This window comes from Cryptomeria japonica, chromosome 11, assembly GCF_030272615.1.
Source record: "Cryptomeria japonica chromosome 11, Sugi_1.0, whole genome shotgun sequence".
NCBI classification, from domain to species: Eukaryota; Viridiplantae; Streptophyta; class Pinopsida; order Cupressales; family Cupressaceae; genus Cryptomeria; species Cryptomeria japonica.
In genome coordinates, this window is record NC_081415.1 from 723,482,428 (window position 1) to 723,495,538 (window position 13,111).

Consider the following 13,111-nt stretch of genomic DNA (forward strand, 5'->3'; position numbering starts at 1 on the left):
ATCCTCATTGACGATGTCCAATTGACATGATAAGATGATTATGACTAACGATTGCAATTTGAAGATGATGTTGACAAGAGCTAATTGAAAATGCGAAAAACGCAATCGAAGAGGAAAGAAGCACAAAAGAATGACAAGATGTCGACAAATGATAAAGATCAAGTAGACGACATAGAAGAAATGTTAATAAGATGCGAAAACCCTAAAATAAGATCGCACAGACATGTTAGAGTATGGTGTCGCAAACATTGACCATTTTTAAATGCCTACAAAGTGTAATATATCTAATCACAATCTTGTGAAGCATTATGAAAGGAGCATACTTCCAAATGATTAGAAAGAACTCGTTAGGTTGGTTACGGCGCATTTGAAACCCGTGAGGCTATCCAGCCATGGCTGCTCTAAAATGTGAACGATTTCAAAGACACGGATTTTTACCAACCAATGATTTCAAGACTAGGATTTGCCAATTTAAGCCTTCATCAATAATTCCTTCAAAAAACGTTTTTTTTCAGAGGAAAAGCATTTGAGAACTAGGTATATTGTAGGAAGCTTAGTTCTCTAGTATACTTGTAAGAGATTTAAGAGTTTTGTTATCGTTTCTTGTGGCTCCATATCACCGTCTCCGACTGTTCTAGCACTTGTTTCATCATTGTCTTGTTGATTTGGATAGATAGTTCAAATTCAAATTTCCAAGGTTTATGGGTGAATTAAATGCACAACTGTATTTAGTTGGCTCCAGTTGTGCATTTAATTCACTCCTGTAGGCAATGGTCGTCGTCCTCTTTATAGCCGTCAATCTCAAATTGTAGCAGTACATGCTACAGGCCTTCTCGCATATGTCAAAAATCATAAATTTGGCCTTACGGCCATCAAATTTAATTTGAGGTCCTGAATGTCTGTTAACCAATAAAGCAACTGTGTACTCTCTTCGTCAACCCCACAACTGTGTACGCTCTCAACAAGCCCACAGTTGATACGGATCGGTACTTCTAACATGGTGGTTTGCTGGCCTACTTTGGGTGGCTGTAATTGTAATAGAAACTTTCATTAAATATTATAAATCTAAGCTGGGATTTACCCCGTAAATGATTAAAAAAATACACACGTACAGGCACATTTTGGTTTCCAATGCATGGAAGCTCTTGTCTCGATGCTGTAACTAATGACTTAGTTAATACTCCCCGGTTTGTGGTGAAAGTTGTTCAGTCTCTACTGCTGAGAATTATTTCTCGTTGGGGATGTGGGTTTGTCTCAAACTGGATGACTAGAAATGGGTGCCGCTTTTTTACTTGCTTTTCTACTCACGACGGCCGCTGTTTACGCATGTCTCTGTGCTGGTCCTGAACAGGTATTATTCTATGCTCTGCTTCCTTCAGTAAAGCTTAAACCTATAGTAAACTTTAATTATAGGTAGATATTTCAGATTTAGACAACAACAATGTAATCTTGTTCACTAACACTCTTGTTCCGGTCCTCATTCTAGACTAGTACTCATCTGCACATATATTACACGGACTCTTCAGGTCTTCAACATTAACTCCATTTGCTCAAATGGTAAGTTTGTAGCTCAGTTTGGCAGGCTGAGATTAAATTTAGGCTTGGTTGGTAGAGACATCCTAGGAGAGTAAAACTGCAGCTCAGAAACGGATTATAGATCTCCCTGGCCTTAGCTTTCCAATGTAAAATTCAGAAAATATCTTTCACGGGAACATAAATTAAATCTAGAATGCTTCAAGCTTCTTTTGTTCTATGTTGTTTAAGGCTCGGCACAAAGTGGGAGTTTGTATGTGCTATACTTGACTCAATCTAGTACATTTGAAGTTGATTGTTTAGTCATTATATTTAATGAAGAAAAACAGAAGTATGCATTGTCACCTGATCCCTATTTGACCTCTGTAAAGAGTCTCCGAGAAAAATAGGATTTTTATCCCTGTCCCTTATTCCCATATTTTCTTGCGAAAGACAGATTTATTCCATTGGCAATGCACTAGGACAAGCTCATATATATTCCAGTGGTTCCATGGGGAGGGGCTTGAGACTGTTTAGTGTGTGCTGTTGAGGAAGTTTGGAAGAGAATTGTAGTGAACAAGTTTTATGGGAGATAATACTTTTAGTCCCACTATTGTTTTTTAGAATCCGCATCAAGATTCAATACATTTTGGTACATGATGTTTTTCGAACAGTTTTAATAAAAAATCTAGTTCAGGTGGACGTATCGTTTGCCATTAAAAGTTTCCCTAAAATGTTCGAGTGTGCACTGTGCACTGCCCAAGTTCAAGCCCCTTGTTGCCAGAAGCGATTCCACTCCAGCCTCCCGAAGAACAGCAGGTCCGTATATTCAGAACAAGATTCTAAAGCTTGTTAGTTTGTTGTGAAATGGGTTTCATAGGCCTACCTGTGCAATGAAAGTAGGTGTAATACTCTCTTCCACGAGCCTCTGTAGCTCCCTATCATGCCGGTTAAAGTCCTTTAACCTGTCAGGGTTATTAAACGATACAATTATAAGGCCTTTGAGTGATCATTCAAGTTTTCAGGAAACGAAAATTTAAAGAATTTGATGTCTAACAGCTACATAAGCAGTAACCTACGATATAAAGAAGTATTAGAAAGCTTGGACTTTTAGGTCTCTATGGCTGCAACCTGTGTATAATGAGATATATGCAGAATGTGAGATGAATATAAGAATCCCTCTAGTCAGAGACCAGAAAAGCAAATTGGATTTCTTTTCCTGCAATGTCTCCAAATTAAGCCAACTCTGAAGGGAGCCAATTACAAATTGTGTTCCCTGGGTCCCATTCACACAACCTACTGAAGAAAACTTATTCATTATTGACATTAAAAAGGTTCTATTTACCCATTTGAGTCACACAATTCCATTTCTTAATTGCGATGTATTTAACGATGAGTAGAGAAATCTGATTCATTCTGATGCAGACAACCCCTGTTGGTGCAAGCTAAATTCTGTGCCTACTGAAATGGATCAAAACAGAACAGTAAAACCCATGGCATAGCAAGTGACTTAGTAATCTAAGTATTCTCTGCTCAAATAATTTATTAACTCACAATAGATACAGAATCAACATGCAGTATCAGTTAGAAAGCAACAGAAAATTACATCCTTTATGCCTTCTAGAAATAACACAGCTAATTCCCATGAACGGCTTCCAAGGCCAGACCAAAAATCTCAACTTAAACCAAAACTGAAACCGAATAAAGAGAGCCCAAATATAGACCACAAGTATCTGTTCTAGATGACAGTTACAACATTCAGAAAAACAATATACAAAAGAAACTGATGGGTAGTGGGGGACCTGTCACAAAAGAGTAGTTACATCCTCCTCACCTTTTAAAAAATTTTTGAACTTCCGGCCCCAGGTTTAGAGATCTGATTTTGTAAATTTCACTTGTTCTTCTTTGGCGACCCAAGTGTTGTTGGGGTCAAGTAAATGAAGCCATTTCACTAAATACATCTTGTAATTTTGGATCTTGTAGTAGCAACCTTAGTGTCAACTATCTTTTCAGTCACCTTTTTCTGTGGCAATTGACTGGTCACATCTCCTAGCATGTTCTCATCTTGAACTTCTTCACTACCTAAAAGTTAGGGGTAAAGATCTGTGACATTAATTATAGGACAAACATCAAAATCTTTAGGCTAGTCTATCAAATAGGCATTCTCGCTTATTTGCTTTGGTAGCTTGTAACTGTCAATTTTGTTCGGCTTCAATCTGTTGTAAGTGCCTTGAGAAAATCTGTCTTTAAGCAAGTAAACCTAAGTTGCTGAATTGGGTATGAGTACTTGTCCAACCTCTTAGACCAAGCTTCAATTTATAGAAGAATTACAAATAAAAATCATAGAATGGTTTTGGAAACCATTGACAAGCCCAAGAGAGGTTTGACGTCCAAATTGGTTGGACTAAAATCTTAGCGCCTCCCTTGATCTAAGATGCCCCTGGCTATTAATAACATTGAGTTATTGGTTTGCAGGGTTTGGATGCCGGGTCTCAGACCTGTTCGAATCCGATTCATGATTCAGGTTTGGTCTGTTGTGGGTCCAAACAGGGTATTGGCCCCAGCATATGGCTCCGGCCCTGGCAAACTCAGGATGAATTTCGTCCCTGGAATTGTTGTTTTGTTGAATTTGGCAAGTTTCCCAAAATAAATTCACTTTTTTTTCTTAAATTTGATTTTTATTGCAAATGGGTCATTTCACCTCCCCAACCCTGATTTATGCTGTACAAAACATCTTAAAGGAAAAACCAACCTCATTTTTCATATAGTGAATGAAAAACAAAAATATCTTCCTCCATTGCTGAAATTATTCTCTTGCTTGCCATTGCAACATTAGAGTTGAATTGATCGTTGAATGCTCCAAGCTGGTTGTTGTACTATTCTTGTGCATTTGCAAGTGTTGGTTTGTTGTCAAGGAGATCGTAGAGGAAGATTTAATAAAAAGAGGTAGGTTTTTTTGAATTTTTGGTTTTTTTTCCTTACATTTTTTATTTACAACTGAACTTTTTTTTTTTTTTGAATTTTTTTCCTTTTGGTTTGTTTCAAATGTGTTTTTTATTGAAATTGTTGTTTTAGGTGTTAAAATGGCAACCGTTTCTAGCTTCGTGAACCATCTTCACTTCAAAACAAACCCAAACTCTCCCCTTTGGAAATATGTTGAAATGGAACAACAACTTTCAGGTGGTGGAGGTTATCTTTGGATTTATAAATGTTGTAAAGTTAGATATTCGAGCTCAGAAGTCGAGTGAAAGGCCATATGTCCAAGGTCTCTAGACAAGGCATCAAATTTTGTCCAGGTGGACCAGGTTGTAATGTCCCCTATCTCGATTACCTTATATTTTACACTAGTTTCACAAATACAAATGAAACAAAGAATATAAGATAGCTAGAGCTATAGTTCTCACCCAAGAATAAGGTAGGATAAGTCTGTTTTGGAAACCTGTAATCAAGTTAGATAACATTGAAGATATCATTCATGAGATAAATCCATTACTAGGGTTAAAGGAAACATATATTCGTAACATATAACAAATCTAAAATATTATGTGGGGTTCAACCATAACGGGGATTGAGATAAGGAGACTTGATAAGGTGCCCAAAATCTTCCCTGCCCTAGGTCCAAGAGTGGAAACTCTGTCCCTCTTGTACCTAGTGAGGCCTGCATAGCTGTTCCCCTTCATCATGTCATCCTTCTCACCCTCTTATGATTGAGGGTCCCTTGAGTTCATCCCAAGAATTGATCAATGTAGGGTTTGTAGGGGAAATTGCAATAGGTTGCCCTAAAATGACCCTCAAACCTAGGCCCAAGAGTGGAAACTCTGTCCCTCTTGGCCCCATGTGGCCTTTCTGCCATCCAGATGGGGTGGTGTGCCTAGTGAGGGATTCATAGCTGTTCCCCCACCTTGCATTCCCTTCCTTACCCCACCATGACCGATTATTGCAAGTAGAAAATCATATATTTGTTCATAATATTATTAAATGCATAGATATGTATGCTACATTAGTACATAATAATTCCTACATTCATATCTGCATCCAACTGATATAGACATATACATTTATACATTCACATCTACATACAACAGATATAGATTCATATAAATAAGTTAAATATCTATTTCGGCATACCACGAGAAATAATTATGTTACTACTCAGATCGGGTCTGCTGCATATGAGAGTCTCTGCTGTTCATCAATGTTTGTTTCTGCTGCTCGCTTGATTATCTTATTCCTAATGATAATTCTGCCCTATATATCCTACAAGAAGGGCGTGGGTTCACATCCTTTGCAATGGTTGCCCTTGTTCATAAAGATGTGTCTTTCCAAGTTAATAGCTGTGTCGGACTGTAGGTTGCTTATATTAGAATATGTTCTGATCTGGTCCTCTTCGTTGTCTTCCTTTATGATCTGCTCTAAACTCAGAAATTAGAATGATATTCCATGAATTCTTCTTCTAATGTCCACCAAAGACTTGTTTATATATCCCTCCACATGCCTCTTTATCCAACAGTCACCTTCCTTTGATTAAGTGGGCCAGAATTAATATAATAATTATTTATTTGTTTTATCCTATCTCAAAAGGGAGTGAAGCTTGTAATATGTCCTAATATCCCTATTGGATTCGGCCCTAAAGCAAAATAGATTTAATTTCATTTAAACACCAATAGGTCAGCTCATTTCCTTTGTGATTATATATTTTTTTTATTTTGCTATCCTTTTCCCTTTGCTTTAGGTCGGCCCTATTTGCTAAAGTGTGGGTTAAGTGGCTATTTAAAGCTGTGATTTGTAGTATAAGGCCCTAATCTTAGACGGGGCGTGACAATTCGCCCTTCCCAAATTTGCTTGTCCTCAAGCAATGACAATTTTTTAACCAAATCATTGCAAATGCAAGGGTTTCAAATCATCTCTTAGGTATTTGTAATCCTTAGATCCTCCATATGATATAATTAGCTTTAGTAACCCTAGTATTAGCCTAAGTTGCGAATTTGAATGAAAACATGCAACAACATAGTCTAGAGTTGGAAATTGGCAAGGTTCGAAATTTAAGACAAGTTTTCTCTCATCAATTGTAATCATAAAAACTGTTTTGGTTGGTCCTATGGATATCTTTTCGAGACAAAGCAAGGGTGAACTTCCCATATATTGAGAAGAGGATTAGAAGCATGACACTTATCTATGACCTTAAATGCAATGTTCTTTCCTAAATAAATTCATATCTTTTTGGTTTACTCTTGTTATTCTCATATTCTAGATCAACCAAAACCCTCATGATGATAGGAATATGCTTATAGTAATCATGGATATTTATGGAGTAGACATGCCAAGCATGGAGCATTGTTGTGACCTTTTCACACATCGCCCCATTGCTAACGAGGACCCCCTCTTTTCCTGCTTGCTGTGTTGTTAGGTTAGGGTTTTGGCTGCTTAGCGGGCAATTTTGCGTTTCTCGTGCCCGAGTCTCAGAGTTTTGATCATACCTAGTGCCGTCTAGGGTTTTTGAAGTTATAGGATCAAGCTGCAAACGTTGATATTTTAATGATCCTAAATTTTGTGTAAGTGTTGACCTCTTGAGCGTTAACGTGTTTTTAAACACGCGCATCGGTGATTTTAAAGTGCTAAGGTATTTCCAGACCTTTTGGAGTTGTTTTCTCGCTCCTAAGGTATTATTTAAGTTGATTTTGCATTTTATCCCGATAATTTCCTAGCTTTTCGCTCATTTTTTTGGAAAATTTGCCTAAGTCCAATCTAATTTTGAAGTTTCTAAGTGATTTTGAGTGGTTAAAATGCCTAACTCCGAAGGGAAATCCATATTCCAAGGGTTAGAAGGTCAAATTCCATGCTAGAGGTGCTTTTCCCCTCATATTCCAGACTACCCACCCTTTTCCCCACTCAAAATCCACACTACACATGGGTTTCCCCTGAAATCCATACTGGCTATGATTTTCCACCACTGTTTATCCATGCCTGGATCGATTTTCCCCTGGAAGTGCTAAAATTTTGTGAGATTTTGCCAAGATCAAGAGGCAATGGAAAGCACAAATAAGAGAGACAAAATATATGATACAAATAATCTGTATTCTATCAAGATGCAAAATACTGATCAACTGGATCATCACAAGATATAGATTGATTGCCCGTACAAAAATGTAGATGAACTTGCTTATATAGGCAAGTATATGGATATGTGAGCACACAAACATGACATGTGGCTCAATAAGAAACAAGGGTAGGTAGGAAATAGGTGTGGGTAGGTAGGAGAAATAATATAATATTCCACATGAGGTGGATCACCCACTGAAGGTGGAATTATCACTCCACAATAAGTGGATATGATAAAGTAGTAAAAAGATCAATACCATAAAAGGTGGAATTTCTCTTACACACACTATCCCAATGTGGCACAAACACCCAAGTGTCTCATACCCAAACTACTATGAAATGCATGTACCTAAGTATACTTACGTAAGGTGTAATAATATCCAAGATGAATAATTATTTACACCAACACCCCCCCTTAAGTGCAACTTAGGGGAATGCACTTAAGTCTACAATGCAACTAAGCAATGCAAGATGGGTCCCGGCTACGAGGCCATGTTAGGTACCCATGTACAAATGCAAATGCAAGGAAATCTCTCAAAAAGCGGGGAAAGAGAGAAAAACCCAATGGGAAAAAACCCTCCCCCCAAAAGAGAGATGAAAACTAGATACAAAGAACTCTCATAGAAGTATGTGAAGGACAAAACCCCATGTGAGGAAAAATTCCCCCCCATATGAGAGAAGAAGAAGAGAGACTAGGAAGCCCCCCCTCAATCTGGAATCTGCACCAATGATAGAAGCTCGAAGATAAATGAAGAAACTGCTCCATGAACGTCGAACCACATTCCTCCCCTTAAGAAGAAACAAAACCAAAGGTGTATCCAAAAAGTCTCCCCAACCATGAAGGGAAGATGAAGGAAAAATACTCATGATAAAAGGAATCTCTGAAAACTGCTAAAGTGTCTCCATGTCGATGCTGAAAGGTACCCCCTCCAAAGGTGGTAAACTGTGCCACACTGCTGAAAAAGGCACTCCAAGATCTAGTGGAGATGAATGTAGAACAATATCCAAAGACTCATATGTCTCCTCAAAAGATAAAGAGACCTCCTCCAAGTGTTGTACAAAAGTATCCACAATCATGTCAACCTCTAAAGATTGATCATGTAGAGAATGCACAAGAGGGTCAGAGTTATCCCTCGCAACAATCAAAGAAGGATCACCTTCATCAAAGAGAAGATGAATGTCATCAATGGTGTCTCCCAAATCTGTAATGTAGGAGTCCACAAACAAACCTGCAATGTCTGTCAAGTAGGCATCCCAATCAATTGAAGCTAGAAGACATGAAATATCCTGCTGCATTGAATCATAAGAAGGCAAAACTGTCGCACTAGTTGCATCATCAGGTGCAATAGGTGGTGTGATATCAATAGAAGGAGATGAAATGCAAGGCTCAAGAACAGGGTCACAAGTGAGAATCCCCAAGTTCAAATGCCCAAAGTTCTCCTCAAAATCTGAATCATCAATATAGAAAGAATTAACCTCATCAATAGGACCAAAATGTGAAAAAGAGTACAACCGAGATGCATGATCAACCACCCCAGTCGCAATGATAGCTCCACTCTCCAGGTCTCTAATGATAACTGAATCAGGTGTGAACTCCATAGTTTTCATAGTTGCCCCATGTGTGATTTGATAGATGGAAAGAAGATTATTTGTCAAGTGGGATACACACAACACATCATTGAAGGAGTTATCCCCAATGGCAATAGATCCTTTCCCAATCACATCCATGTATGTATGATTGCCCATCAAAATCTGCAAGATGTGGCAAGGCTCAAATGTAGAAAACATAGATTGCGAAGATGCCATATGATGAGAAGCCCCTGAATCTAGAAGCCATCTCCCTGAATCATGACTTGTAGTAGCACAAAGAGCTTGTCCCTTTCCTTTATCCTTGGAAGAAGAAGTTGATGTAGACTTTCTAGAAGGTAGGTTGATTCTATTCTTCTCAAGAAGATTCTTCAACTCATCAATATCCTTCTTATAACAATGATGTTCATCATGTCCTGACTTCTTGCAATATCCACAAAGATTATCCTTATATGATTTCCTCTAAGGTGAGAATGGTGAATCACGTTGTTGTGGAGAGGAAGATTGTGCTCCATCTTGTTGTGGTTTTGACTTAGGTTGCTTGTGATTCTTGCCTTTTCCTTGATTACTTTGATTCTCTTTATTAGCCACCGAAGCTTGTGACTTTGAAGATTTGAGAATCCCCATCGTGGTCAACTTAGATTGCTCAAGTATCAACATCTCCGTAAATGAATCAAATGAGGGAGAAGTTTATGAGGAACCTTGAGCCAACCTATGGGTGTGAAAGCTAGATACAAAGGCTGCATATTCTGAAGGAAGCTTGTCCAACAAGTTATAAACCAATTGAGAATCCTTTTTGTCAATTCCACAATCCTTTAGCTTTGCTCTTAGCTCAGTTGCTTTTGTGACATAATCTTGGATTGTATCAAAATCCTTGGGATCCAAAGTTGTGAGTTTACTATCAAGCTTGTAGCCCTTAATCTCATCAACTTGACCATACAATTTCTTAAAAATATCCCAAGCCTCTTTAATTGTAGTACACTTATCAATGTGAAAAACGAGGTCATCTGATACATACTTTCTAAGAGGTCCAAGTGCCATAGCATTCTTAGTAAGCCATTCAATTTGAGCATTAGGATCAGCCTTAGGATCAGATGGTGTTGTAATAGTTTCATTTACATAATGAATGAGTCCTTTTTCCATTAGTTTACTCCATGCCTTAATTTTCCATGATGCATAATTATGAGGAGTTAAAAGTGGAAATTTAGGAGAACCCATAGCACCAAAATGGAAAAACACAAGATAGAGAGAGGCACAATCACACAAGACACCCCCCCAAAATACTCAATCAAGAAATCCCCCCAAAATGGTGATTTTGGTACTTTATACTTAGTGCGTATACAATGGGCCACTTGCAAAACAAGGCAAAGTGGACTTTTGATTTCAATTTACAACTTCTCAAAATGAGATCTAAGAGGCTTCAACAAATACTGCTAGTGATCTAAACTGAGATTCAAGCAAAATGCAAGTACCAATTATGCCAAAAATGGCCAAATACTGAAAGTACTATTTCTACTTAAAATCACTGCAAACAGATGGCAGATTATGAAAGTAGATGAAAAAATATGCACTTTCAAAAAAAACGGCACCCGAAAAGGAGTCCATATGAGCCCAAATGAAGCCTCCAAAGATGTAAAAATCAGGATTTCGCGATTTCCGAAAAACCTGTATCTAAAAATCAGAAAAATTCTGCACCACTGTATAGATCACGAAATTCTACCCCAAAGCAAAAAAATTTGCTCGTAAAAATGAGTCCGGATGAGTGAGATATTGCTATTTGAAAATTGCCTGCAAAATTATAATTTCTGGAAAATTTCAGTCGCAGCGTCAAACTTCAAATGCCTTTAGATTTGACCTCCGAAGTCTGATTTAGATGAAACAAGGCAAAATTGACTTTCTTGGACCTCCTCAATCCAATGGTAACCTCAGATTTGACCCATCAAGCTTCAATAATAACTTGCAATAGAAAACTCCAAAATACACAATACCAAATAGCATCAATTTCTCTCAATTAGCAAACCAATGACACTCTAATGGCTCTGATACCATGTGAGATTTTGCCAAGATCAAGAGGCAATGGAAAGCACAAATAAGAGAGACAAAATATATGATATAATTAATCTGTATTCTATCAAGATGCAAAATACCGATCAACTGGATCATCAAAAGATATAGATTGATTGCCCGTACAACAATGTAAATGAGTTTGCTTATATAGGCAAGTATATGGATATGTGAGCACACAAACATGACATGTGGCTCAATAAGAAACAAGGGTAGGTAGGAAATAGGTGTGGGTACGTAGGAGAAATAATATAATATTCCACATGAGGTGGATCACCCACTGAAGGTGGAATTATCACTCCACAATAAGTGGATATGATAAAGTAGTAAAAAGATCAACACCATAAAAGGTGGAATTTCTCCTACACACACTATCCCAATGTGGCACAAACACCCAAGTGTCTCATACCCAAACTACTATGAAATGCATGTACCTAAGTAAACTTACGTAAGGTGTAATAATATCCAAGATGAATAATTATTTACACCAACAAATTTGGCTAAGTGTCAGGATTTTTCCAGATTGACATCGATTTTCCACTAGGAGTGCGGACTGGAGTGCGGACTATAGTGCAGGCAACGTTAAGATTTCATCCAGACTGAAGTCGATTTTCCACTGAGAGCATTTTGATGAGTTTTAAGTCCAGATTTTCATCCAAACTGAGGTTGATTTTCCACCAGAGAGTGTTTTTTACGAATAAAGTGAATTTGGAGTGTGGATTCCTTGTCTAGACTGCCATCGATTTTCCTCTGGAGTGTTTTATGATGAAGTTTTGTATGGATTTTTATCCAAGCTAGGATTGATTTTTCCTTCTGGGAAATTTTTGACATTTTAAATGATTTTGAAGGGATTTTTTAATCCCAACTAAAGTCGATTTTCCCCTGGAGGCTCAATCTGGACTTAAATCGAAATATTTAATAAGTGAGCCCATTTAATTGTTTTTAAATGTTGATTAATGATTATTTAAAATTTTAAAAGCAAAAATTAAATAACTTGCAATAAGCATTTAATATTTTAACCTTCTAGAAGCAAGTTGGTTTTTACCAAACAAGTATATAAGCAAGTGTTTTATCCCACATTGCTTGTGTGGTGAAGGTGAGAGGCAAAAACAAGTATATGAGAGGAGTTTCCAGCATTATTTTATTACTAAATCTGCCAAGTGTTTTCATGAAAGGCAATTTTTCTCCCTCATTGGCGAATTTTGGCGAAGTACTGAAGTGAAGTGTTGGGTTGAGGATTTTTTTTGCCTCCTCCATTTTTTCCAGCTTGGCTATCCATTCCCTTGTTGCCATTGAAGACTATTTCCAGATTTAGCGATTTTTCCAAGTTTGGCGATTTTTGGTGAAGGTGGCGATTTTTGCTGTTTGGGAGTGAGGCGATTTTCTCCTCCATTTTTGCTTGCTGTTCCAACCTCCCTTGTTGCAGATCCGAGCTGCCATTGAAGACATTTTCAAAATTTTAGGAATGGTGCTGGGAAAATTTCGATTTTTTATTTGGAGAGCTTTGTGCCAATGTTTGGGGTGATTTTCTTTGTGCTTGGTGGCTGCCATCATTCCCAGCTCACTGATTTGTTTCAGATCTGAGGTTTACTTCAGATTTGACCTCTATTGTTGGCTGCTCATTAATTTTCAGACTTCAATTTTCATTGCTTAGCCAATTCCAACCTAGGCAATTTGCATTTGGAGGTGTTTTATGGAGTTTCTAGTGCATTTTCAGACCATTTTATCGCTGTTGTAGGTCTGAAAACTCCATTATAGGCAGCTGTTCTCAGAAATTTTCATTTCCAGCCACCTAACCACTTTTTCGATTTTGCTTGGAGCAGCTTCCTTAGCTATTTTCTATCATTTT

The 13,111-nt window shown here is 37.7% G+C and overlaps 1 protein-coding gene across 1 annotated transcript in view; it reads left to right on the forward strand.

Moving 5' to 3' along the window:
• The first annotated feature begins 423 nt into the window (after window positions 1-423).
• LOC131061252 (purple acid phosphatase 18) overlaps window positions 424-13,111 on the forward strand; it is a 46,481-nt gene continuing 33,793 nt past the window's right edge. Inside the window, exon 1 of the mRNA XM_057994819.2 lies at window positions 424-1,351. Within this exon, the coding sequence (XP_057850802.2) occupies window positions 1,274-1,351 (78 nt within the window). The 5' untranslated portion in view covers window positions 424-1,273. The remainder of the gene's footprint in view (window positions 1,352-13,111) is intronic.